A 25,728-nucleotide genomic window follows, 5' to 3' on the forward strand; every position below is an offset into this window, starting at 1 on the left:
GAGTTTTTTATTCCGGTTATCCTCCATTTTTCCGTTTTTCGATATCTTTAATAGTTTGGCCGTAATTGGCGGTTGAAAATTGAAAAAAAGTGAAAATGGAAACCTTTTTTTGCGTTTTTCTCGGAAACTGTAAGACTTAGAGCAACGAACAAAAAACCATCTGATAGCGCTCATTTTTCTCTATTTTTTCGTCTAAACCCGGAGCCGCTCCGGGCAACGGTTCCGGCTACAGAGGCGATCAAATTTTTTTACTAAAAAAATTCATAAAAAAAAAAACTAAAAGTCGTAGAGCATTGCGGTTTGTTCGATTGAATTCTACGGCTCATTTTACATAATATATTAATTTTTTACAAGAATAAAAAATTTAAAATTTTTTGCCTAAATTTAGGGTAGCCATTTGTCATAGTGAAAAATTTTATTCATTAAAAAAATTCATAACTCGAAAACTAAAAGTCGTAGAGCAATGCGGTTTGTTCCATTGAATTCAGCGGCTCATTTTCTGTATTATACCAACTTTTCACAAGATTTAAAATTTCCAATTTTTTTGCTAAAATTTCCTGAGTAAAACACTTACCTTCAAAGAGGTGAAAAAATTTTTTTTTTTAAACTCACTCCAGTAAATTTTTATGAACTTCTACATGTCTCAACAACCCACAAAAGTTGTTTTTAGTCCACAAAAAGTCCATATGTTCGATTTTTAGAAGTTTGATTTTTCAATTTTTGTCGCAATTTTTGTCGATTTTGGGTACCCGGAACATTTCTCGAGCAATAGCTTCGGAACTATCAGAGATAATCCCATGAAGTGTAATATCGTTGGAAAGCTCTTTAAATTATCTATTTTTTTCAAAAAAAATTATTGTTCTCCGACTAACAGTTTTCGAGCAAATTGCTGATTAATGCAAAAATTGGTAAAATTTTAAAAAATTCATAACCAAAAAACTATTGTGAATTTGGCAATTTTCTTGATGCCAATCGATTCCCCGGATCATTTTGCTGCAGGTGATACAGTTGCCTTAGAGCATTAAGAAGATTCCGACACAGCGCTCGAATTGTATGATTATGTGGAAATACGGGTCTGGTAGTAAGCTCCGTGAACGTAGTACGTAACGTTATCGACCCACATCCAGACTGGAAGAGTCTACTGGAAACATCCGCGAACAGGGTTGGCCCAATTTATGGCGCGATTCGATCAGACTAATTTTTTATGTCCATTTAATTACGTTACAAAATATTGGCTCAAGCATTTTTGCTTCTATTTACACATAAAAAGAAATAAATAAGCGGGATGTGAGCTTGTTCTTTTAAAAATTATGATAACACATTGTTTTTTTTGTTAAATATTAAAATATCACCACATTATCACAGATATTACGTATGCGTGCAAAATTTCAGTTGGTTTGGATAACTCGAATTTTCTCAAATTTGACTCGCAAAATATGAAACAGACAATAATGTAAGTTAAATAAAAGCTTTTAAAAATACAGGACTGCCAAACCAATTACCTCAGTCACCCTTAATTAAGTCCCAAGGTAACTTATCGGCGTTTTTTTATTTAAATTTTTCGTTTAATAGACTCTTGAACTGAGTGCTTTTGCAAAAAACTGTTAAAAATGTATCATAGTGTTCATAAAGTTTAACTTAAACTAACTGTTAGTGCATTATCACGGAGATTACGTATGTATGCAAAATTTCAGTTAGTTTGGATACTTCAAATCCTCACAAATGTGACTCGCAAAATATGAGACAAACAACAAAGCAACTTAAAAAAACAACAATTTTAATTTCATTTTTTATTTACTTAAGTGTTGAAATGCTCAGACTAATTTTTTATATCCACTTAAATACAAATCATTGGCTTATTAATTTTTCCTTCAATTTACTCAAATAAATAAATAATCGGAGAGTGGGCTTCCCACCGTCTGTTCTTTTAAAAATAACGATAACAAATAGATTTCTCTTTGAATATTAAAAGTTGCAGCTTTAAGCTTCGCTAAATCACCCACACAGGATATTAAAGTGTCAGATTTAATGTTTAAAACTAAATCTAGAGAAAAACAGAGAGACATTTTTAATTAAAAGTCTAAGCCGTTCATGTGAGTGCTTAAACCACCCAAATCAGTGTTTTAATATATTTTTTTCGCTAGTTTTCCAAGTCTGAAACAACTTTTTCGCGCTCAAGTGCTGTAAATCCCTAATTACACATTCGCGTAATCAGCGCCCATATTCGTAATGAGCGCGTTCGTCTCTGTCTTTTATTATTTATGCGTATTTTGGGGTTGCCATTTAACAAATTGGCGCAGTCGGTAGGTTATTACATTCCCACTATATCAAATTTAAAAATTGAGGCACTTTAAGGAATTGTCTCAAAAATAAAAAAATTCATAACTCGAAAACTAAAAGTCCTAGATCAAAACGGTTTGTTCCAGTAAATTCAGTGGCTTATTTTCTGTATTATGCCAGCTTTTCACGAGATTTAAAATTTTCAATTTTTTTGCTAAAATTTCCTGACCTATAATACACCTACCTTCAAAGAGGTGAAAGAAATTTTTTTTTTAAACTTACTCTAGTAATATTTTTTCGACTTCTACATGTCTTAACAACCCACAAAAGTTGTTAAAAGTCCACAAAAAGTCCATATGTTCAATTTTTTGACGTTTAATTTTTTCAATTTTCGTCGCAAATTTTGTCGATTTTGGGTACCCGGAACATTTCTCGAGCAATAGCTCTGGAACTATTAGAGATAACCCTATGATGTGTACTACCTTTGGAAAGCTCTTTTAATGATCTATCATTTGCAAAAAAGACTATTGTTGTCCGACTTATAGTTTTCGAGAAAATGTAAATAAAAGCAAAAATTAGATCATATACTCAAAAATTCATAACTAAAAAACTATTGGGAATTTGGCGCTTTTCTTGATTCCAATCGATTCTCCGGATCATTTTGCTTAGGTATGAATCAAAATAGTTCCACTTTTTAAAATAGTTTAGCCGTAAATGAGAAAATAAAAAAAAATTAAAAAAAGTTAACACCCCCCCCCCTTAGAAATCGGTCAATTTTTAAAGTGTCTCAAAATCAAATAAAACCGATTCTATTTTATAGATTTTGATGAGCTCTTTCCGTCTCTGTCTTTTATTATTTATGCGTATTTTGGGGTTTGCATTTAACAAATTGGCGCAGTCGGTAGGTTATTACCCTACATATAAAATTAAAAAATTGAGGCACTTTAAGGAATTGTCTCAATAATAAAAAAAAATTCGATCACTCAACAAATTATTTAATGTTGTTCGAGATTTGCGAGAGTTTCAGTACGTGACTGAACTTTTTACACTAAAACCTTGATAGTTTCGCAGCCTCTCTTCCATTGTCAATTTTTCTTTCTTGTGTCGGAAAATGTTACTCCTGCCACTGACAATTTCAACGTTTTAAAGGCAAGTGGAGATGACGTTACGTTTGTGAAATTTTCATAAAACACACAGTAAAGGGAGATTTCGGTAAAAAATGCGAGTTTAGTGACCATTTTCTACTTCAACTATTTCACAATTACCTTTCGGAAGATAAATGGACGCGTTCGCTGGCTGGGGTTGGACAGTTTAATTGAATTAGAAGGAAAAAAAAACAAAGTGCAGTCTTAATTAAATCAAAATTTGAGCGGCAATTAAGTGATTAATTTGTTGCTCTTTTAAACGAATCGATTGGCGCTAACGAGACATCGTTACACAATAATTACTTTCTCTGCTTTTGATCGATTTAAAAATTCGAAATAGTTAGTGCGACAAGACTTATCAATTAAGAGATAAAAAAGTTTCAGGCGCACTTTTCGCCACAAAACTGGGCACTGGAGTGATATTAATGCTTGTATGAATCGAATAATTTCCGGATTTAGAGATGATTAATGTTATGACAAGTTTCCAAGTGTTTTAATCAGCTGAAATCTAATTTGTCTTGTGTGGTTGCAAAGGACTGGGACATGAGACAAGCAAATAATTCTAACTGTTTCCTTACAAATCGAAAAAGGGCAAAATTTTCCACAATTTGAGCAACTTCAAGCTGTGATTTGGCCGAAAATGTGCATTTAAAACGTCGAAAACAATAAAAAATTATAGTTTTTTTACCAAAACGAATAATAGCGCACTTATGAGCAAAATTTCGAACACGTTAAACCATTTCGAGTTGTAGTTAGGTCACAAATGGCCGTCAAAAAGACAAAAAATTATTAAAATCGTATATATATATTTTTCTCAAGTCAATAATTAATTTTTTGTCTAAATCGAAAGTTAGCGCTCTGACATGCAAAATTTGCAACAATTTAAGCTATGGCAAGTTGTAATTTGAATAAAAATGTCCGTTTAAAACGCCAACTACAATTGAAAGATTATAGATTTTTGGAATTTTTTCATAAAAGCTAAACAAATTTTATCTTAAATCAAAACATAGCGCCCTAAAAGACAAAATTTTCAACAGTTTGAGCTTATGCAAGTTGTCATTTGATGAGAAATGGGCATTTAAAACGTCAAGAACAATAAAAAAAGTACAAAACATCTAGTTTTGGCAAAAGAAATCCTTAATTTTTTTACTGAGTAAAAAGTGGCGCACTATAAAGCAAAATTTTGAACAATTTAAACAATTTAAAGCCGAAAAAATTTTTTTTGTAATTTTTGAAAAAATTATTTATAATTTTTCAAAGTATGTTTTTTTCTTAAAACGCAAGATAGCGCCCTAAAGTACAAATTTTAAAGTAACTTGAGCTATTGCAAGCTGTAATTGACCAAAAAACGCTCATTTGGAACGTCGAGAATAATTTAAAAATTATAGTTTTTTTATTTTTTTGAGTCCACAATTTTCGAAATTTTACTTAAAACGAAAAATAGGGCCCTAACGAGCAAAATTTCTAACACTTTAACGCATTCCACGTTGCAATTTGGTCACAAATGGTCTCAAAAGCCGTCAAAAACCAATAGAAACTTATATATTTTTTCGTTCAAACCGAGAGCTAGCGCCCGGACATTCAAAATTTGGAACAATTTAAGTTATGGCAAGTTGTAATTTGAATAAACATATTCGTAAAAGGTAACGCACTATAAAGCAAAATTTTGAACAATTTAGACCATCACAAGTCAATTATAGCGCAAAAACGAATGAAAAACTATAAGTTTTTTATTTAGTTAAAGAAACATTAATCAATTTTTACGTTAAAACAGGAGATAGCGCTTTGAGAAATATTTTTTTTTATAAATCAGGCTTTTGTAAGTTGTAATTTGGTAGCAATTATCGTTTAGAACCAAAAAACCAATTTTTTTTAATTTTTGAAAAAAATGTATAATTTTTCAAAGTATGTTTTTTTCTTAAAACGCAACATAGCGCCCTAAAGTACAAATTTTCCAATAACCTGAGCTATTGCAAGCTGTAATTTATCGAAAAACGCCCATTTAGAAAGTCGAAAATAATTAGAAAATTATAGGTTTTAAATTTTTTTGAGTCCACAATTTTCGAAATTTTACTTAAAACGAAAAATAGCGCCCTAACGAGCAAAATTTCGAACACTTTAACTCATTTCACGTTGCAATTTGGTCACAAATGGCCTCAAAAACCAATAGAAACTTATATGTTTTTTTGTCTCAAACTGAGAGCTAGCGCCCGGACATTCAAAATTTGGAACAATTTAAGTTATGGCAAGTTGTAATTTGAATAAAAATATTCGTAAAAGGTGACGCACTATAAAGCAAAATTTTGAGCAATTTAAACTATCACAAGTCAATTATAGCGCAAGAACGAATAAAAAACTATAAGTTTTTTAGTTAGTTAAAGAAACATTAATCAATTTTTACGTTAAAACAGGAGATAGCGCTTTGGGAAATATTTTTTTTATAAATCAGACTTTCGTGAGTTGTAATTTGGTAGCAATTATCGTTTAGAACCAAAAAACCAATTTTTTTTAATTTTTGAAAAAAATTTATAATTTTTCAATGTATGTTTTTTTCTTAAAACGCAACATAGCGCCCTAAAGTACAAATTTTCCAATAACCTGAGCTATTGCAAGCTGTAATTTATCGAAAAACGCCCATTTAGAAAGTCGAAAATAATTAGAAAATTATAGGTTTTTAATTTTTTTGAGTCCACAATTTTTGAAATTTTACTTAAAACGAAAAATAGCGCCCAAACGAGCAAAATTTCGAACACTTTAACTCATTCCACGTTGCAATTTGGTCACAAATGGCCTCAAAAGACGTCAAAAACCAATAGAAACTTATATGATTTTTCCACAACACATTGTGATTTGCCTAAAAATAGCCCCTCAAGACTTCCGAAACAATTAAAAAAAATGTAGATTTTATCAGATTTGTCATGTCCATCAAACTTAAACCCCAAAACTGATATCAACCAATCAGATAAACGTGCTGTGAAGCCTTCCCTTGTAAATAGAATTGATTTAATTTTGCAGATGTGTGTCGAGGTCGCGCCGCAAAAGCTCGTCGTTGTCAAGTGAAGAAAATCGAATTTTTTCACCACCATGAACAGAGACGAGGTGCACATTCGCGATCGTCTCCTGCTTCTGGCGGAATGTTCAAATCCGCACAAACCGTTCAACGTGAAACGCAAAACGACGCTCACGAAACAGGGCTCGAAAACTGGACCGAAATTAAGCGTCCAGGATTTCGTGCGGATGGATCCTGGATATACGCCGGATATCGAGCACCTGGTCTTCCCCGCAAGAAAAAGAAATCCACAACAGGTGGCGCCAATTAGCACGACAGGGAAGACCAGGAGCAGATTAGCGGAAATGTTCGCCTTAAGCAGACATCTGCAGCAGAGGAGCACCGACAGGGACACGAAAACGAGGAATCCCACGGTCAATGTAAGCAGGTTTGCGGCTTTGACGAACGTAGCGAGTGCCTCAAAGACTCTTTTTTGCACATAATTTTGAAAAAATTTGAATTTTCTCAATAGTCATGGGCGTATAAAGCTGCAAATTGAAATTTTTTAGTTGTTTCTTTTTTTATAACCAAATATCATTTAAAGGCATTTCAAAAAAATTATGGTTACAAGTTGAAATCAACTTGCTGGGACAGCCTGTATGTTTAAAAATTTGAATATCAAATCAATATCAATATCACTGAAATTACGTATGTATGCAAAATTTCAGTTAGTTTGGATAACTTAATTCCTCTCAAATTTGACTCGCAAAATATAAGACAAACAACAAAGCAAGTTAAATAGAAGCTTCTAAAAACGCAGGACTTTAAGACCAATTACTTCAGTCACGCTTTGTCTGTAAGTAATTGACCGGTTTCAATGTATTCATTTTTTCAATTATAATTTTTAGTTTACTAGACACTAGAACTGATAGTTTTTGTTAAAAATGTATTTATTGATTAGAAAATTTGATCTAAACTAAATATTATGGCATTATCACTGAGATTACGTATGTATGCAAAATTTCAGTTAGTTTGGATAACTCGAATTTTCTCAAATTTGACTCGCAAAATATGAAACAAACAATAAAGTAAGTTAAATAAAAGTTTTTAAAAATACAGGACTGCAAAACCAATTACCTCAGTCACCCTTAATTAAGTCCCTAAGTAACTGATCGGGGTTTTTTTATTTTAATTGTTCGTTTAATAGACTCTTGAACTGAGTGCTTTTCCAAAAACTGTTAAAAATGTATCATAGTGTTCATAAAGTTTAACTTAAACTAACTATTAGTGCATTATCACGGAGATTACGTATATATGCAAAATTTCAGTTAGTTCGGATAACTTGAATCCTCTCAAATTTGACTCGCAAAATATGAAACAAAACACAAAGCAAGTTAAATAGAAGCTTCTAAAAACGCAAGACTTTAAGACCAATTACTTCAGTCACGCTTAGTCTGTAAGTAATTGACCGGTTTCAATGTATTCATTTTTTCAATTATAATTTTTAGTTTACTAGACACTAGAACTGATAGTTTTTGTTAAAAATGTATTTAGTGATTAGAAAATATGACCTAAACTAAATATTATTGCATTATCACTGAGATTACGTATGTATGCAAAATTTCAGTTAGTCTGGATAACTTGAGTTCTCTCAAATTTGACTCGCAAAATATGAGACAAACACTAAAGCAAGTTAAATAGAAGCTTCTAAAAACGCAGGACTTTAAGACCAATTACTTCAGTCACGCTTAGTCTGTAAGTAATTGACCGGTTTCAATGTATTCATTTTTTCAATTATAATTTTTACTTTACTAGACATTAGAACTGATAGTTTTTGTTAAAAATGTATTTATTAATTAGAAAATTTGATCTAAACTAAATATTATGGCATTATCACTGAGATTACGTATGTATGCAAAATTTCAGTTAGTTTGGATAACTTGAGTTCTCTCAAATTTGACTCGCAAAATATGAGACAACCACTAAAGCAAGTTAAATAGAAGCTTCTAAAAACGCAAGACTTTAAGACCAATTACTTCAGTCACGCTTAGTCTGTAAGTAATTGACCGGTTTCAATGTATTCATTTTTTCAATTATAATTTTTAGTTTACTAGACACTAGAACTGATAGTTTTTGTTAAAAATGTATTTAGTGATTAGAAAATATGACCTAAACTAAATATTATTGCATTATCACTGAGATTACGTATGTATGCAAAATTTCAGTTAGTCTGGATAACTTGAGTTCTCTCAAATTTGACTCGCAAAATATGAGACAAACACTAAAGCAAGTTAAATAGAAGCTTCTAAAAACGCAGGACTTTAAGACCAATTACTTCAGTCACGCTTAGTCTGTAAGTAATTGACCGGTTTCAATGTATTCATTTTTTCAATTATAATTTTTACTTTACTAGACATTAGAACTGATAGTTTTTGTTAAAAATGTATTTATTAATTAGAAAATTTGATCTAAACTAAATATTATGGCATTATCACTGAGATTACGTATGTATGCAAAATTTCAGTTAGTTTGGATAACTTGAGTTCTCTCAAATTTGACTCGCAAAATATGAGACAACCACTAAAGCAAGTTAAATAGCAGCTTCTAAAAACGCAGGACTTTAAGACCAATTACTTCAGCCACGCTTAGTCTGTAAGTAATTGACTGGTTTCAATGTATTCATTTTTCTATTTTAATTTTTCGTTTACTAGACACTAGAACTTATAATTTTTGTTAAAAATGTATTTATTGATTAGAAATTTTGATCTAAACTAAATATTATGGCATTATCACGGAGATTACGTATGTAATCAAAATTTCAGTTAGTTCGAATTTTTTCAATAATCATAAGCAAATTGAAATTTTGTAGTTGTTTTTTTTTATAACCAAATATCATTTAAAGGTTACAAGTTGAAATCAACTTGCTGGGACACCCTGTATGTTTAAAAATTTGAATAATTCGTTCCGACTCCCAAATGGACGTATCAAAAGGACGCTAAACATGGCGGCTGCTTGGTTTCAGGTCATTGACCCTGCTACCAACTCTAGAAAATAATTCCACTAAACGACTCATTTGTGACAAATATCATTGCTGAACAGCAGTTTTGGACTATAACTGTTTAGATAAGGACTTTGGAAAGGAAATTCAAGTCAATCAACAAGTAACAAGTATTCAGCGATTTCCAAGCACTTTATCTCGGTCCATTTTCCCCCAAACAATTCGAAATAATTCAGTTGACAGGGAGAAACTACCCCAACTGATACCTCAAACTTTCTAATGATTGGTGATCAATTAAATCACCCTGGGCCTTAAAATATGGTCGAGTTAATTGAAAAATGTGGACTTTTGTACGAAATAAAATTTTTCTTTGTGGAGAGCTAATGAGACGTGAAGGGGCACTGAAAGGCCAACTAGAAATAATTCGACTTTGACCTTTGCCAGTTTTTATTCGATCAATAATGTCTTTGGTGGCGGAAACACGATTTGTTTATTGAATCTGGCGCAATTATTAATTAGCAAAGAAATGTATAACTTTCGGTTCGTTAGAACGAAAGAAAAGTGCGTAAGGAAATTTTTTTTGCCAATTGGCGTTTTAATAACGCCGATTTTTCCGCATGAAAACACTTGGCACTCACTTCAAAGTATTGTATTTGAAAATGATGGATGGCTTCTTGAAAGCCATTGAAATCTTGGAATCGATGGGTTTTTAATTGAGTTAAATGCTGGCTGTGTCTTCATTCTGTTTGATGTTTGGCTATAAATAAACGAGATGTGGGTAAGTGAACGTTTAATAAACGCGCGTTCGCTTCGAAAATAAAACTTTCCCATATCGTGTTTCGCTTAATTAAATTTCAACTAGACGTTTTATTTGAGGAAAACTAAGCGCCCAATTTATTAAAAATTTAACGAAAAGCCGAACTAATTCAAACGAAAATACGCTTTTTGTTCGCCGAAAAAATGCAAATAGAAGATTATGTTGTTAGACTTTCCGAGATATAAAAAATTTATTTTGACTCCAAATTTTCCGATTTTTTGATAAAAACGTATCATATTGTTACTTTATCACGAAGATTACGTATGTATGCAAGATTACAGTTAGTTTGGATAACTCGAATTTTTTCAAATTTGACTCGCAAAATATTAAACAAACAACAAAGCAAGTTAAAAAGGCAGGACTTTAAGACCAACTACTTCAGTGACACTTAATCTCTAATTAATTGACCGGTTTTAATGTATTCATTTTTTCAATTATAATTTTTCGTTTACTAGACACTAGAACTTATAGTTTTTGTTAAAAATGTATTTATTAATTAGAAATTTTGATCTAAACTAAATATTATAGCATTATCACTGAGATTACGTATGTATGCAAAATTTCAGTTAGTCTGGATAACTTGAATCCTCTCAAATTTGACTCGCAAAATATGAGACAAACACTAAAGCAAGTTAAATAGAAGCTTCTAAAAACGTAGGACTTTAAGACCAATTACTTCAGTCACGCTTAGTCTGTAAGTAATTGACCGGTTTCAATGTATTCATTTTTTCAATTATAATTTTTACTTTACTAGACATTAGAACTGATAGTTTTTGTTAAAAATGTATTTATTAATTAGAAAATTTGATCTAAACTAAATATTATGGCATTATCACTGAGATTACGTATGTATGCAAAATTTCAGTTAGTTTGGATAACTTGAGTTCTCTCAAATTTGACTCGCAAAATATGAGACAACCACTAAAGCAAGTTAAATAGAAGCTTCTAAAAACGCAAGACTTTAAGACCAATTACTTCAGTCACGCTTAGTCTGTAAGTAATTGACCGGTTTCAATGTATTCATTTTTTCAATTATAATTTTTAGTTTACTAGACACTAGAACTGATAGTTTTTGTTAAAAATGTATTTAGTGATTAGAAAATATGACCTAAACTAAATATTATTGCATTATCACTGAGATTACGTATGTATGCAAAATTTCAGTTAGTCTGGATAACTTGAATCCTCTCAAATTTGACTCGCAAAATATGAGACAAACACTAAAGCAAGTTAAATAGAAGCTTCTAAAAACGTAGGACTTTAAGACCAATTACTTCAGTCACGCTTAGTCTGTAAGTAATTGACCGGTTTCAATGTATTCATTTTTTCAATTATAATTTTTAGTTTACTAGACACTAAAACTGTTATTTTTTGTTAAAAATGTATTTAGTGATTAGAAAATTTGATTTAAACTAAATATTATTGCATTATCACTGAGATTACGTATGTATGCAAAATTTCAGTTAGTTCGGATAACTTGAATCTTCTCAAATTTGACTCGCTAAATATGAGACAAACACTAAAGCAAGTTAAATAAAATCTTCTAAAAACGCAGAACTTTAAGACCAATTACTTCAGTCACGCTTAGTCTGTAAGTAATTGACCGGTTTCAATGTATTCATTTTTTCAATTATAATTTTTGTTTACTAGACATTAGAACTGATAGTTTTTGTCAAAAATGTATTTATTGATTAGAAAATTTGATCTAAACTAAATATTATGGCATTATCACTGAGATTACGTATGTATGCAAAATTTCAGTTAGTTTGGATAACTCGAATTTTCTCAAATTTGACTCGCAAAATATAAAACAAACAACAAAGCAAGTTAAATAGAAGCTTTTAAAAAGGCAGGACTTTAAGACCAACTACTTCAGTCACACTTAGTCTCTAAGTAATTGACCGGTTTCAATGTATTAATTTTTTCAATTACAATTTTTCGTTTACTAGACACTAGAAGTGTTATTTTTTGTTAAAAATGTATTTAGTGATTAGAAAATTTGATCTAAACTAAATATTATGGCATTATCACTGAGATTACGTATGTATGCAAAATTTCAGTTAGTTCGGATAACTCGCGAAATATAAAACAGACAACAAAACAAGTTAAATACTGGAGTTACTGTCTCCTTGAACTGCTGGTTTTTGCTAAAAACTGTTAAAAAAGCATCAAATTTGGCCAATAATTGGAAATATTTATTATTCAGCGCCACCATCGATGTGTTTAATGCGGTTCTAATGGCTGTAATAAATAATTCTCTTTGATCCGACTTGAGTGATTTACATCGGCTTAAAGCACTACAACAAGAGCAAAAATTTGCAAATTTCCCACTTTGTTGTGTGTCTGATCCATTTTTCACAACGAAAAAATACTTTGGACATTTTCATGTCTTTGTATCGCGTGTTCTAAATTACTTAAAAGCGCACTCGAAACTTCCAAGCGCTCATTTTTGAATGTACTAAATTATGGAAAAACAGTTCGAAAGCATTTTATCTGCTCTTAGATAAAATTCAACTCGCGCTCCAACTTACTCCTGATCCCAAAACAATCAAGATTAGTTATATTGTTCTATCTCAAGTTGCGCAAAACTTGAGACGATTTCTGAATAGATTAAGACTTGAACCGAGAGTGGAATTGTGTTTTCTTGCAGAGGAGCGTCGATAGCGCCAGTGCACCACCACCTAGGAGGTGGGTGTCCGGTTCTGAAGAACCGGTCAGAGGCAATTCCAACACTAGGATCAGTCCAGCCGCGGAGTCCGACATGGCCGCTGCGAGGTGAGTGCAAAAAATCCGGGGAAAAACGTGCCGGAATGTGAAAATTAAGTATTTGCGTTCGGATGTTTGCACTTGGTCGAGTATTTTTATTAATTCGTACAAGAGATCCATTCAAAGTTTGGCGGAGGAGAAGTTACAAGAGGTTTCCGAGCGGGTGTTTGTTTTGTGCGAGAAACGAGTGTTTTTTCATTTTTCGTGTTTATTTTATTTTTATTACCATTTTTTATTATTTTATTAAGTTGGACTAAGTTAGGAATTTCAAACTTTTTTGACCAAATTTTGTAAAAAAATTGAATTTTCATACAAACTACAGTTAATTGGAATAAATATAAGCAATTGTTTATTAGTTTGGTTCTATATTTTACGATTTATAACTGAAATCCTTTCTAAAACCGACTTTCTGGGTTAAAATTAATATTTCCGATTTTAAATGCAAAAGTGGGCAAATAACTGAGACAGGAGTCTGTCAAATAATTTGATTTTTTTTTTTAATTTGGAAACGATAGCGCCCTAAAGTGCAAAATTTCCAACAATTTGGGCAACTGCAAGCTGTAATTTGGCCAAAAATGCGCCTTTAGGATGTCAAAAATGATGAAAAAATTATAGTTTTTTTATGATGTCAAACACATTAACGTGTTCCAATTTGTAATTTGGTTACAAGAGTGGCTAGAAATTCTCTAAAATGACGAAGTAATTAAGTTATCTTTATTTTTGGACTCAAAATTGAAATTTATTGATAAATCCTATGTTCTGGAACCAGAAGGCATAATTTCGAATTAATAATTTTTACGTTAGAAGAATGAATTTTTCAGATCTAGTCGGCGTTTTTTTTTTAATAAAAAAAATACGAAAATCTGTGATTGGAAATTGAAATTTTCCTAAAACTATAGCAAAGAGTTAACAAGAATTTTTTCAGCTTTTGTTAAAATTTGTAAGTAAAATTAAACTTCTGAGGCCAGAAGGCATAATTTTTATTAAAAAAATTCATCAACTGTGCATTCGCAAATTCAATTTTTCAGTTAATTAAACGATTTCTCAACAAATCAACGAGTTTGAATTTTTTTTTATTAAAAACTCACCAAATTATATATCTTGTAGAGGCATAATATTGTTTTACGATCTTAAATTTCAAATTTTCTTTGCCTTTTTTAAGCTAATTTACCCAAAATAAGTTAAAGTAAGACTTACGAGTATCAAGCATGAATTTAAATATGTATTTATTACTTCTCGTTTTTTTAGCTTTGTGTTGATAAAATTAAATTTAAGTCAAAAAGGCATTATATTTTATTTAAAAACTCAGCGTTATGTTACTTTATCAATTTAATAATAATAATGAACAATATTTAATAGAATAACTCAGAATATCATTTTTTTATTAAAAACTCACGAAATTATATATGTTATAAAGGCATAATATTGTTTTATTATCTTAAATTTCGAATGTTTCTTTGCCTTTTTCAAGCTAATTTACCCAAAATAAATTAAAGTAATTAATTATTATTTTTTATTCTTATTATTCGACTCGTAATAAATTGTAATTTTTTGCAAATAGTAATATAGTCTGAAGGCATAATTTTGACTTCAAAATGCCGTGTTATGAATTCAGAAAAATGCAATATTAGTTTAAGTCAGAAAAAAGAATTCATCACTAAGTCAAAATGATATCTTTTTTTACAAAAAATAAAGCAAAAACTTGTATTTGAAAGGCATAATATAATTTTTATTGAATATAGAAAATTTATAATTTTGAAATTTTTTTTCCAAAACAGTTAAAGACTTACGATGATCAAAAAAGAATTTAATAATTGTTTATTACTTTTTTTTTTTAGCCTTTTGTTGATAAAATTAAATTTTTAAGTCCACAAGGCATTATATTTTATTTAAAAACGTTATGTTATTTACATTTTAATAACAATAATAATAATAATAATAATAATAATAATAATAATAATAAAACATATGACATCTTAAGATATAAGAACAAATTTTACCAGAATAACTAACAATTTTATTTGCTTTTGTTAAAATTAACGAAATTATATGTTGTAGAGGCATAATATTATTTCATGATCTTCACTTTCGAGTTTTAAAATAACGTCATTTTTAAGCCAAAATTCAGCAAGATATAAAGTAATTCTAATTATTTATTAATTTTATTTTTAGGCCAGAAGGCATAATTTCGATTTTAAAACAGAATATTGTGTCCAGAAGGCATAATTTTTAGTTCAAAATTAGAAAACTGTGAATTTGGAAAATCAACTTTTTATGATTTCATAATTAAATTTATCATAATAAGTCGAAATTTCATTTAATTCTATAAAAAAAATATATGTAGAAGAGGCATAATATTGTTTTAAAATCTCTAATTTGAAGTTGTTCTGGTCATTTTTTAATCCTAAATTATCCAGAATGGGCTATTTTTATTTCTCATTTTTATTATTCGACAGTGTCAGGATATTTTATTCTTCTTTTCTGTTTTGTTTTTACTAAAAGCAGGAATTCCATGTTCGACGGCATAATACCAAAAATCCTCTTTTCTGAAGGTTGCGTTTTTCTCTAAATTTCCTGTTTTTTTACGTCACTTTGTGTGAATTTCGTTGCTTTCCCGTCCGTTATATTCCATGCGAAGGTGAGCGTAGGCATAAAATTCCAAGGATCCTCCAAACATGGCAACATCCCACCCGTGCCTCGCTCCGCGCCAAGTTCATTGTCCACATTAATACAAAATCAGCCACAACCCCCACATCTTATTTCCAGAGGTCCCAACGTCTCCGTGCTGCACCTCCGCGCCACTTCCACCGACCCACCGTGGGAATCAGCCCCTTACAAGCCCAAAACCCTCACCAAGCACCAGTCACTAGGTGGTGGAGGCTACAAATGGAGCAACTCCTCCAACTTCCACTCCGTCAGCGAGGTGAACAACTTCAACAGCGTCAATCGGGAGTTGTCGCCGGTGCGGTGGTGCGACCGGGAGGTCGATGGGGTGTATTTGGGGCGGTCTGGGTGGGTGCAAGTCCAGCAGCGGTCACTTGATGAGAACCGAAGGGTTTTCCAGCCCAGTCGAAGGGTGGGGATCAAATTATCGGAGTACCATTTCAATAGTGAGCCGGGGGAGGTGGCAAGACCCGCCCACTTGTCTCTAAACGAGGGGAAGAAACCCGAGAATTTCTCCCCCCCACCTGTCACGCCCATCATATCCCCCCCACCGGCGTTCCAAGACAAGAACAAGAGAGGGGGCACTCAGACTAGGACTTTTTTCGGGAAAACGCCCTTCCTCCCAAGGGCGAATGCCATAGACAGCGACGAAATAAGCCCGCCTCCCACCCCCAAAGCCGTCAAGGTCAAGTCAATGTCAATGCCGTCTCAAATCCGCAAAGTCAATATAGGGACAGGTCGGATCCCCCAGACCAAAAGCATGGAGGACACCACAGCAGCTAGACGACTCCTCTTCGTCCAAAGACACGAATCCTCCTCTTCTTCGTCCTCCTCCATGGGGTTTCGCAGTCTAGACAGCTGTGTCAATCGTCCAGCTATGCCAAGACTGTCGGAAAACACCGATTCGTCAATCGATGTGTACGAAGACGCGGACGAGGAGGACAATAACAGCTCCTCCATCAACATCAGCATGGTCAATATCACGCCCCCCAAGGAGAAGATCTCGCCCTCCAACCGCCCCAACCGCCTCCAGTACTACCGCAGCCAGCTGCGCAAGACACCAACGGTTGGGGAAACCACCCCCAGTTGCCCATCGCCGGGCTCCTCCTCCAGCAGCAGTCCGGAGTTTCCCTCCAGGTCGCCCATGGGCTCCACCCAGCAGCTGAGGAGGGGGACGGCAGCCAGGGCCAAAATGCCCCAGCAGCAGGAGGAGCAAAGAGTGAGGAGGTCGAGGAGTTTGCAATTGCCGGATAAAAATTATCCGCTGAGGGTTAGTCCCCAGCATTTGGAACGGACTAATATCAAGATGGGGACGCAGGTTAAGAGGCATAATAAGGTGGAGAGTACGCTGACGGAGGAGGATTTGAGGAGGGAGGCGGAGATTGTTAGCAATTTTCTCTATGGGAGTCGGACGAGAGCTGCAGCACAGGCGCTTCTAATGCAAAGGTACTATGGTACAACTTTTTTGGTGTTTTTTTTGTGCTGCCAGGTGTTTTTGACCGAGAAAATGACCAAAATTATGGTTTTTCGCAAAAAATTGACGTGTCTGAAGATTTTTTATCAGCTGTCTCTGTTTAATAGTGATAGTTAAATAGTACTTTTCTCCATTTGGGCAGCTATTCAAGTTTATTTTTTGTCTAGGGGCGATAGTTTGAACTTTTTTTACTTTTTACTTTTCCTCTTAATTTTGACAAAGTTTTGCGAAATAGTTGCCTTTTTAACTTATTGTACTGAAACGTTGAAAAAAAATAAAAATAAAGACGACATTTTTTATTTAAGTGGCGATATATTAGCACTTTTTGAATAAAAATTTTCAAAATAATTGACCTGACCTAACAAAAAATCTACTTAAATGTCCAAAGAATCGCGTTTTTGATTGAAAAACGTCCCAAAAAATGCAGTTAAATCTTCTATAAAGCTCAATTAGTGGTTTTTGAGACCCAGTTTAGTAAAATCTCGCGAAAACAACTGATTCTTTGGTTTATAAACGAACTAAACTGCTCAAAAATGCAAAAATAGCACTAATTTTTACCTATTTAAATCATTATTTTGGCCTCTAGGCAACATTTGGTAAAATAATAAAGCTTTTTTTAATGGAAAACGCCCAAAAATCAAAGGCAAAGTTATTTTAAAGTTAAATTTGTATTTTTTTGACCGATTTGAGTAGAATTTTACGAAAAACGGTGAAATCAAAGGCTTAAATACTTTAAAAAACAAAGTAAACTACTAAAACGTCTAAAGAATGCAAAAAAAATAATTAAAAACTGCCAAATAGCTGAGTATTTGATAAAAATAGTGCCAAAAGAACAATATAAAGTGCTAAAAAATTGCAAAACGACAATAATTTTGATCAATTTAAATAATTTTTCGACTTTTTAAAGAAATTTTGCAAAACAATAAAGCGTGTCTGAGTGAAAACTGCCAAAAAAAGCAAAGACAAACTAATTTTAAATTAAAATTTGTATTTTTTTGGCCCGATTGAGTGAAATTTTGCAAAAAAGCTAAATTCAAGAACTTGAAAAAATCCACAAAAGTAAAAATAATAATAAAATACTAACAAAAACGTCTAAAATGAATAAAAGCAAAATAGTTGCGTATTCGAGTAAAAAAGTGCTCGAAAAACGCTTAAAAAATTCAAAAAGTAAAAAAAAATTAGACTTATCCGTAGATTTTTTTTGAAAAATTTCGTAAAAATAAAACACTAAGAAAAAAATGCCCGGAAAAAGCTAAAACATTGAACTAAAATGCTAGAAGATTCCGACTTTTTGGATAAAAATTCACGAAATAGTTGCGGATTTGATAAAAAATATCCCAAAAAAAGGCAAGTTAAAAGTTAACTTTTAAGTTAAATTAATGATTTTTAGACTCAATGTAGTAAAATTGTGCAAAAAAACTAAATATTTGGCCCAAAAAACAGAATCTAAAACGTTCACAAAAGTAAAAACATCACAACATTTTTGGCTTTTCTTTTAATCTCGTAAAAATAAATTTTTTTTGAGTGAAAAAAAGCTAATACAAATTTAAAAAAATTGTATTTTGAGCAAAACTTTAAGAACAAAGCTGGAATCAAAAATCCAGTTACTCAAAACAAAAAAAAAATAAAGTACTAAATCATTATAAAAATTTAAAGCCATCTTAGATTTAGTTAAGCGATATTCCAACATTTTTGGCAAAAAATTCACAAAATAGTTGCGTTTTGCTTTTTTATTTTACGGGATATTTCGTAAAAATGCAGTGTTTCTGAGTTAAAATCCCTCGAAAAAAGCAAAAATAGCCATTTCAAAGCTAAATTTGAATCGTTTTGACTTTTTTTTTGGGTATAACTCAAAAAAGCAAAACTAAAGTACTAAATCATTCAAAGAAAGCAGAGATAAAACAATTTTAGGATCAATTTGGTGACATTCCTACTTTTTTTTAAAGAAATTCACAAAATAGTGCGCTAAAATGCTCAAAAAAATTAAAAAATTACCTATTTTCACAAGGTCAAATAAATTTTTAGCTTTTTGAGGAAATTTCGTAAAATATAGTCACATTATAATTAAGTTTTGCTTCAGCAAAATTTTCACAATGTTGTTTTAAAGTACCCAAAAAAATATATGTTTGAGTCAGAACTCGGGGTTATGGTCCTTCGAGCCGGATATGAACCAAATCATAAAGTAATTTTACAGTATTTTTCTTTTGGTCTTTTTACTTTGCCAATTGCATTTCACTATTTTTCAAAATTATTTCACATTCACGTCATAGACAATAGTTTCGAGAGTTTGACAAAAAAAGGTAAACTAAAGAAGAAAGACGGTAAGAATTTAATATTTTACTAAAAAAGCAAAAGTAACGTAAACTTCGAGTTACTTTAATGATTTTTCAGCTTATTTTTAACGAAAAGTGATAAGATGAAGTGACCATTTATTATTAGCTAAGCTGTGTTGAGGTTGACAATTGGATTTTCCTTGACATTTTAAAAAATTAATTATTAAAGCAAAAAAAGAAAGAATTTGAAACAAACTGAAAAAAAAATTCTTACACGATCACGTTTTTGATTAAAAAAAATTTCTTGACAATTCAAACATCACTGTCAAAAACTGACAATGGCAGTACCACCATCAATACCATCACCCCTCCCTCACCCCCGCTCATTAAAGGTACAACAGCATGTCAAAAGAAGACAAAGAAGTCCAAAAACCGAGCTCTTACTTCCCGAAAAAAGAGCGTCCCAAAGTCCTCCATCGTGGCTCCACGACCCCCAACCTGCCCCTCGGCCCGAAGCACGTCTTCGGGCCCCAGGAGCCCCCCAAGAACCCATGCACGTCCGAAACGTGCGACTTTTGGCCGCACTGCGCCCATCGCGAGTCCATAATGCGTTCGTCCCAAAGCTACCCAACCCATCGGCCCAAAGTGCCCGAAAAGGGCGCCAACTTTGGCACGGTCAGTGGCTCGTCCAGTGGTAGTGAAGTGTGGTTGACAACAGTGGCGAAAAAAACATCGGGCGCGTCCACGCCCGAGGACCTGGGGGACGGGGGCAAGCGGCCAGGGAGTGCGCCCACGGAGGAGAGGAGCAATGGGTTCTTGGAGTCGCAGCAAAGGTCCATGTCGCTGCCCAAGTCGTTTCTGAGCGTCGGGCAGCAGCAAGGGTAGGTTTGGTGTTGTAGTTTTTTTTTTTGAATTTTTTCGAAGGAGTTTTATATTTTTAGCGACGTTTCGATTTTAATTAAATCATCATCAGGCTTTATATTTTTAGCGACGTTTCGATTTTAAGTAAATCGTCATCAGGCTTCAATATTCATCACCTTCAAAGTTGAGGCCTGATGATGATTTAATTAAGATCGAAACGTTTTCCTTCGTTTTTTTTTTAGTTGAGTGTAGGTGTCAAGGTCGGGGTATTGAGCGGTTGTTTGTAATTTGATTAAGGGGTGAAGTGGCACTAAAAATTGAGGGATGGATTCGGTGGTGTTTAGGAAGGGTCAGGTTCTATCAAGCGGTAATGAAACGAAAATGTTTACATTTTTCTACCTTGTATTTATTTATCGGGTTATTGTTTAAAATTAATTTTATTTTGAAATGGTGGAAAATTTTAAGCGCACATACTAATTGTCACAGTTGTGTTAAAAAAAAAAATTTTGAGAGAAACTTAGAATTTAGAGTTTATTTTTCAGGTTTCATTTTGTCGCACTGATTAATTTTTAATCAGTTTTTCTTCAATTTGTAAAAAATGTCACACATAAACGGTGAAAATTGGAGTTTTTGGACGAGATTTACGGTTAAAACCAGAATCGTAATCTAACTACCAATTTTTAAAATATTGGGTTTGTAAACTGACTTTTAAAGCTAAAATTCCAGCGTTAACTTGCAAATTTTAACTAAATATTAGATATCTGAAACGAAAATTCTGAGTTAAAAATGCAATCTGTGTAAGTTTGCTTTAAAATTAATGAAATTCACGAACGAAAGCTTAAGTTGTGCAACAAAATTTACAATTAATTAACCAGAATTTTAGTTTAAGAAACTTAAAGGGCAAAATTCCTCAGGTTGTTAACAAAATTTGGACATAGTATAAGGTAAATAAGTACTCAGTTCACGATCGAAGGATTAAATTTTTAAACGAAATTTACAAATATTTAACCCGAATTCAGCAAATTATGGCTTTGGAGATCCTAATTTCCGACTTAAATGTAGAATTTTAAGGTAAACTTGTAAATTTTAAGTTAAAAGGCAGTTTAAGAAACCAAAATTCGGAGCTTAAAACGCAAAATTAAATAATTTCTCCACAAAAGTAAAGAAGTAGTGCTCAATTCACGAAGTAATAAAGTTTAAGTAAACGAAATTTACGGTTAATTAACTAGAATTTTCGTTTTGGCGTTAAATTGCTATTGTAAAACACGTAATCTAACTATGATGGTTAATGCTAGAATTTTAGCGTTAACTTGCAAATTCTAACTAAATATTAGATTTCCAAAACAAGAATTCTGAGTTAAAAATGCATTCTGCTTAGGTTTGCTTTAAAATTAGTGAAATTCACGAACGAAAGCTTAAGTTGTGCAACAAAATTTGCAGTTAATTAACCAGAATTTTAGTTTAAGAAACCAAAATTTTAAACTTAAAGGGCAAAATTCCTCAAATTGTTAACAAAATTAGCACACAGTATAAATTGTAAATGTTAAATAAGTACTCAGGTCACGATCAAAGGACTAAATTTTTAAACGAATTTGCAAATTCGGGCTTTGGAAGTCCTAATTTCGAGCTTAAATGCAAATTTTTGAGTAGAATTCTAAGGTAAGCTTGTAAATTTTAAGTTAAAAAGAGGTTTAAGATACCAAAATTCTGGGTTAAAACGCAAAATTCGATAATTTCTCCACAAAAGTAAGAAAGTAGGGCTCAATTTTTTGTTATGACGTTAAATCTTCAGTACGTAAAATTCTGAGGAAAACTTGTGAATTCCTAGTTAAAATGTGGTTTAAGAAACCAAAATTCTGAGCTCAAAATGAGAAATTCTTAAACTGTTTTTTAAAATAGCAAATATAAGTTTAATAAGTGAAGTAAACACTTAATTTACGAATGTTTGAGTTTAAATTTAGAAACGAAATTTACAATTAGTTAACCGGAATTTTGGTTTTGACGTTAAATTACTATTTAAAACCCGAAAAAAATTTTCGGTTTGAAACTGAGTTTCCTGTAAAAATTGTAATGCTTTGACTTCGGTTTAATTTTTTTGCTAAAAATTCTGGAGAAATTGAGGTTGGGTTATGTAACCCATCGTCCGACCATATGGTCGCTCTGGGCCCAGTCAAGGTTTAAGAAGAGGTCATCATCACAACACTCAAATAATCTCACTTTCGCTGAGCCATTTACAATGTTAATTGATTTAACGGTGAATGAATGACATTGAATTTTTTAAGGAGGGGTCGTCCTTTAATTGTGTCAGTAGGTGGCGCCAGGTGAAATTTTGGAAAATTATTGACAACGCCGAAATAAACTGTATCTGTTTTAATGAAATTCCCTAAATGCAATATCCGTGCTAAATAAACTTGAAAAGCTACGTCCTTTGACATTTTCGCTACGAAATTAATTATGGAAATATGCGGTTGATTTATTCCGTATAACACTCCGGTAGCTCCGTGTAACAGGTTATAGCCAGACCTTGTTCGCATACTTTATACACAGAAAAATGCTTAATGATCTCGCCATTAGAGCGAAGATCTGAGGTTCGTGTGTGGGAGGTTGAAGCTGAAATAACTTATCTGATTGCAAGCAAATATTACTCCAGATTAGACCGAGACCAAGTCTTTGACCTTTTATTGCAAAGAGAAAAACTCGTATTTCTAGTAGCAAGAATTTCACTTTCGTCGCCGATGTAATACAGTTTGTTTCAAAAAGGAATTGCAAGAAAGCTGCTTAGATGTACTATCATTATATCCAAATAAATCGCGAATCAACTCTTCGCAGTCTTCAGGACAAATCAATAAAGCTTTCACTTGTTCTCTTATTACCACAATTTAGAAATATTTTTTCATATAAATATGGAAACGTTCTGAAGTGCCTTTCGTTGGCCTTTGTTTGGCTAAATTATGCGACGGTTGAGTGAAATTTGAAGGAAACAAGGGAAAATAACAAAAGATAAGTGCCGCACTAAAATATATATTTGTCTAGTGTTTGCTCCAAATTGCTGAGGTCAAATTTATAATAAAATTTTGTCTCTGGACGGAATTTTCTACTTAAATTGGACTGTAACGTCTACAGGGTGAGTCTGTTAAAAGTACAGTTTCACTGCCAACTTTACCTCAAAAGGTTTACAACTTTACCTCAAAATTTTATGTTCTGAAAATTTGGTTAAAAAATTCAGTTCCAAAACTAAAATTTTTTTTGCAAGATTTTGTTCAAAGAAAGTAAAATTTTAACTTTGGATTTGGTTACTTTTTGCTCTTTGGGCGTTTTTTTCACAGAAACGTTTTACTATTGTGCGTAATTTGTCAAAAAAATTCAACTAAATTAGTTAAACTTTCAGTTTTTCTTGTATTTTTTGAGCATTTTTTAAGTTTTTTGAGTTTTTGAGTTTTAGCCTCAAATCATTTTAATTTTGGTTTTATCGGGCGTTTTTCACAGTCAGAAACGCTCTATTTTGACAAAATTTTCCAAAAAAATCTTTGCTTTTTGAGCTTTTTTTGTGAGAACTTGCTAAGAAGGATTAGTGTAATTATTTCTAACACATTTTTCAGTCCAAAACGCACGTATTTTGTAAATTTTCAACCAAAACAAGTCGCAAAATCGCCAAAAAATCTAAAATGACTTTATTTTTATTTTTTATTTTTTTTTGAACGCTTTAATACTAATATGTTTTTGCTCGTATCCGTTAAAAAGGTGAAAACCTTAGGTTAAAATTATTTTATTTTTGCTTTTTTGGGCGTTTTTTATTCTTTTTACTCGTGTTTCAAAAAAACTTAAAAACCACTTAACAACATTAGATTGAAATTGTGGTGTTATTTTTGCATTTTTTGGTCATTTTAGATCGTTCTTGAGTTTTTTTGCGAGACTTTGCTAAGTAGCGTCGAAGAATCAACTATTATGCAAATTACGTTTATCCAAGAAAGTCAAAATATCGCAAAAAAATCTAAAAAAGCTCAATATTTGATGTTTGCTACTTAATTAACACATTTCAGTACTTTATTTGTGCTTTTTTGAGTGTTTATTATTTATACGCCTTTGAACTCAGTTTTTTCCCAAAATTTTGCTCAAAAAAATACAATTTTTGGAATTTTTGAAATGTTTTTGCGAGGTTTTGTTAAAATTTTTAAATAAAAACTTAAATTTTTCGTCATAATATCCAAATTAAACCTAAGGTTAACTAAACAAACTAACAAATTCTAGCTCTAAAAGTCAGTTTCAAACCCACAACTTCAAAAATTTGTAGTTAAAATTAGCAACTTAACATCAATACGAAAATTCTAGTTAATTAACCGTAAATTTCGTTTAGTTAAACTTTATTACTTTTGTGGAGACATTATAGAATTTTGCGTTTAAGCTCAAAATTTTCGTTCCTTAAACCCAATTTCTTACAATTTGTTAGTTTACCTCGTTATTATTTAATCTATGTGCTGAAAATTTAACTCCAAAATTTAAACCGGAAAATTTTCAATACAAAATTCACATTTTGAATTCAGGAATAAACCGAAATCCATAAAAAACAACAAAATTCTCCGTCGCATTTACATTTTCCGTAAAAAATGGACGTAATCATAATTAAATTAAAACGCGTAAATACCGTAAGAAGGCTAATTAAATTTCCGCCTTTGTGCTTAAAAGCGTCATTTCTAAGCCGACAAAAGCCACAGACGGTAAGGAATTAATTACGTCTCGTGTTATCAGATAAAAAGAAAACTTTCCGCCGTCCCTATATTTAATTCAAGTTTGTTTTAATATGTAGTTAACACGGGGCGCTCTTACGAGACGTTGGCAAATTTCCCAAAGGGCCATTACCTTAATACCTTGACAAAGTGATGAAAAATCAATGATTAGATAGGCAACAAACAATTTTCAAAGTCAAAGCAATGAAACTTAAATTAGTTGAACAAAACCGCGATTTGTGAGAAATGCGGTTTGTTTCGTGTGTAAGAGGAGATTGTGATGAGTCTAATCTCGTGTTTGTATTCTGATCTCTCTGAATAATTCAAGGAGGATAAAGTGTTTTTTTGAGCAGCTTTCCAAAGCTCAAAAAGACGTTTACCTTGCTTCGGAATCTCAATTATGCACTCATGTGTGCATTCGAAATAAATTTAATAAATTTCCAACAAGAGAGTGAGTTTTTAATTTCGGCTCTAGTCAAACAAAGGAGAAGTGATCGATACGAGCAGCTTTGCTGCTCCATAATCCTTTTAATCCGATCGAGTTGATGCACAAAAGGAAATATTAATGACTCGAGTTGATCGATAAACTTTCAATCGAAGGATAAGGAGTGGGTTTGTCGCAGTTTCCGGCCTTTACATATTGAATTTCTTGGATTTTTACAAGCTCTCTTTGTCGTACGACGTGTTTCCGGACCCTTGAAAACAGCTGGTTTATTATAAATCGGAGCTTTCAAGGC

At 32.2% G+C, this 25,728-nt stretch overlaps 1 protein-coding gene across 5 annotated transcripts in view; it reads left to right on the forward strand.

The window, feature by feature from the left end:
* RhoGEF3 (Rho guanine nucleotide exchange factor 3) overlaps positions 1-25,728 on the forward strand; it is an 84,706-nt gene that overhangs the window by 21,399 nt on the left and 37,579 nt on the right. For 3 of the 5 annotated variants that reach the window (XM_064357965.1, XM_064357964.1, XM_064357966.1), the window contains exons 2-5: positions 6,441-6,854; positions 12,880-13,004; positions 15,762-17,105; positions 19,799-20,287. In XM_064357965.1, the coding sequence (XP_064214035.1) occupies positions 6,510-6,854; positions 12,880-13,004; positions 15,762-17,105; positions 19,799-20,287 (2,303 nt within the window). In that variant the 5' untranslated portion in view covers positions 6,441-6,509. Of the gene's footprint in view, positions 1-6,440; positions 6,855-12,879; positions 13,005-13,038; positions 13,159-15,610; positions 15,634-15,761; positions 17,106-19,798; positions 20,288-25,728 lie in introns of those variants that run through there. The other 2 variants (XM_015984796.2, XM_064357967.1) reach the window with 2 other exon arrangements.

Source organism: Tribolium castaneum, chromosome 7 (genome assembly GCF_031307605.1).
Source record: "Tribolium castaneum strain GA2 chromosome 7, icTriCast1.1, whole genome shotgun sequence".
In the NCBI taxonomy this organism is placed as follows: Eukaryota; Metazoa; Arthropoda; class Insecta; order Coleoptera; family Tenebrionidae; genus Tribolium; species Tribolium castaneum.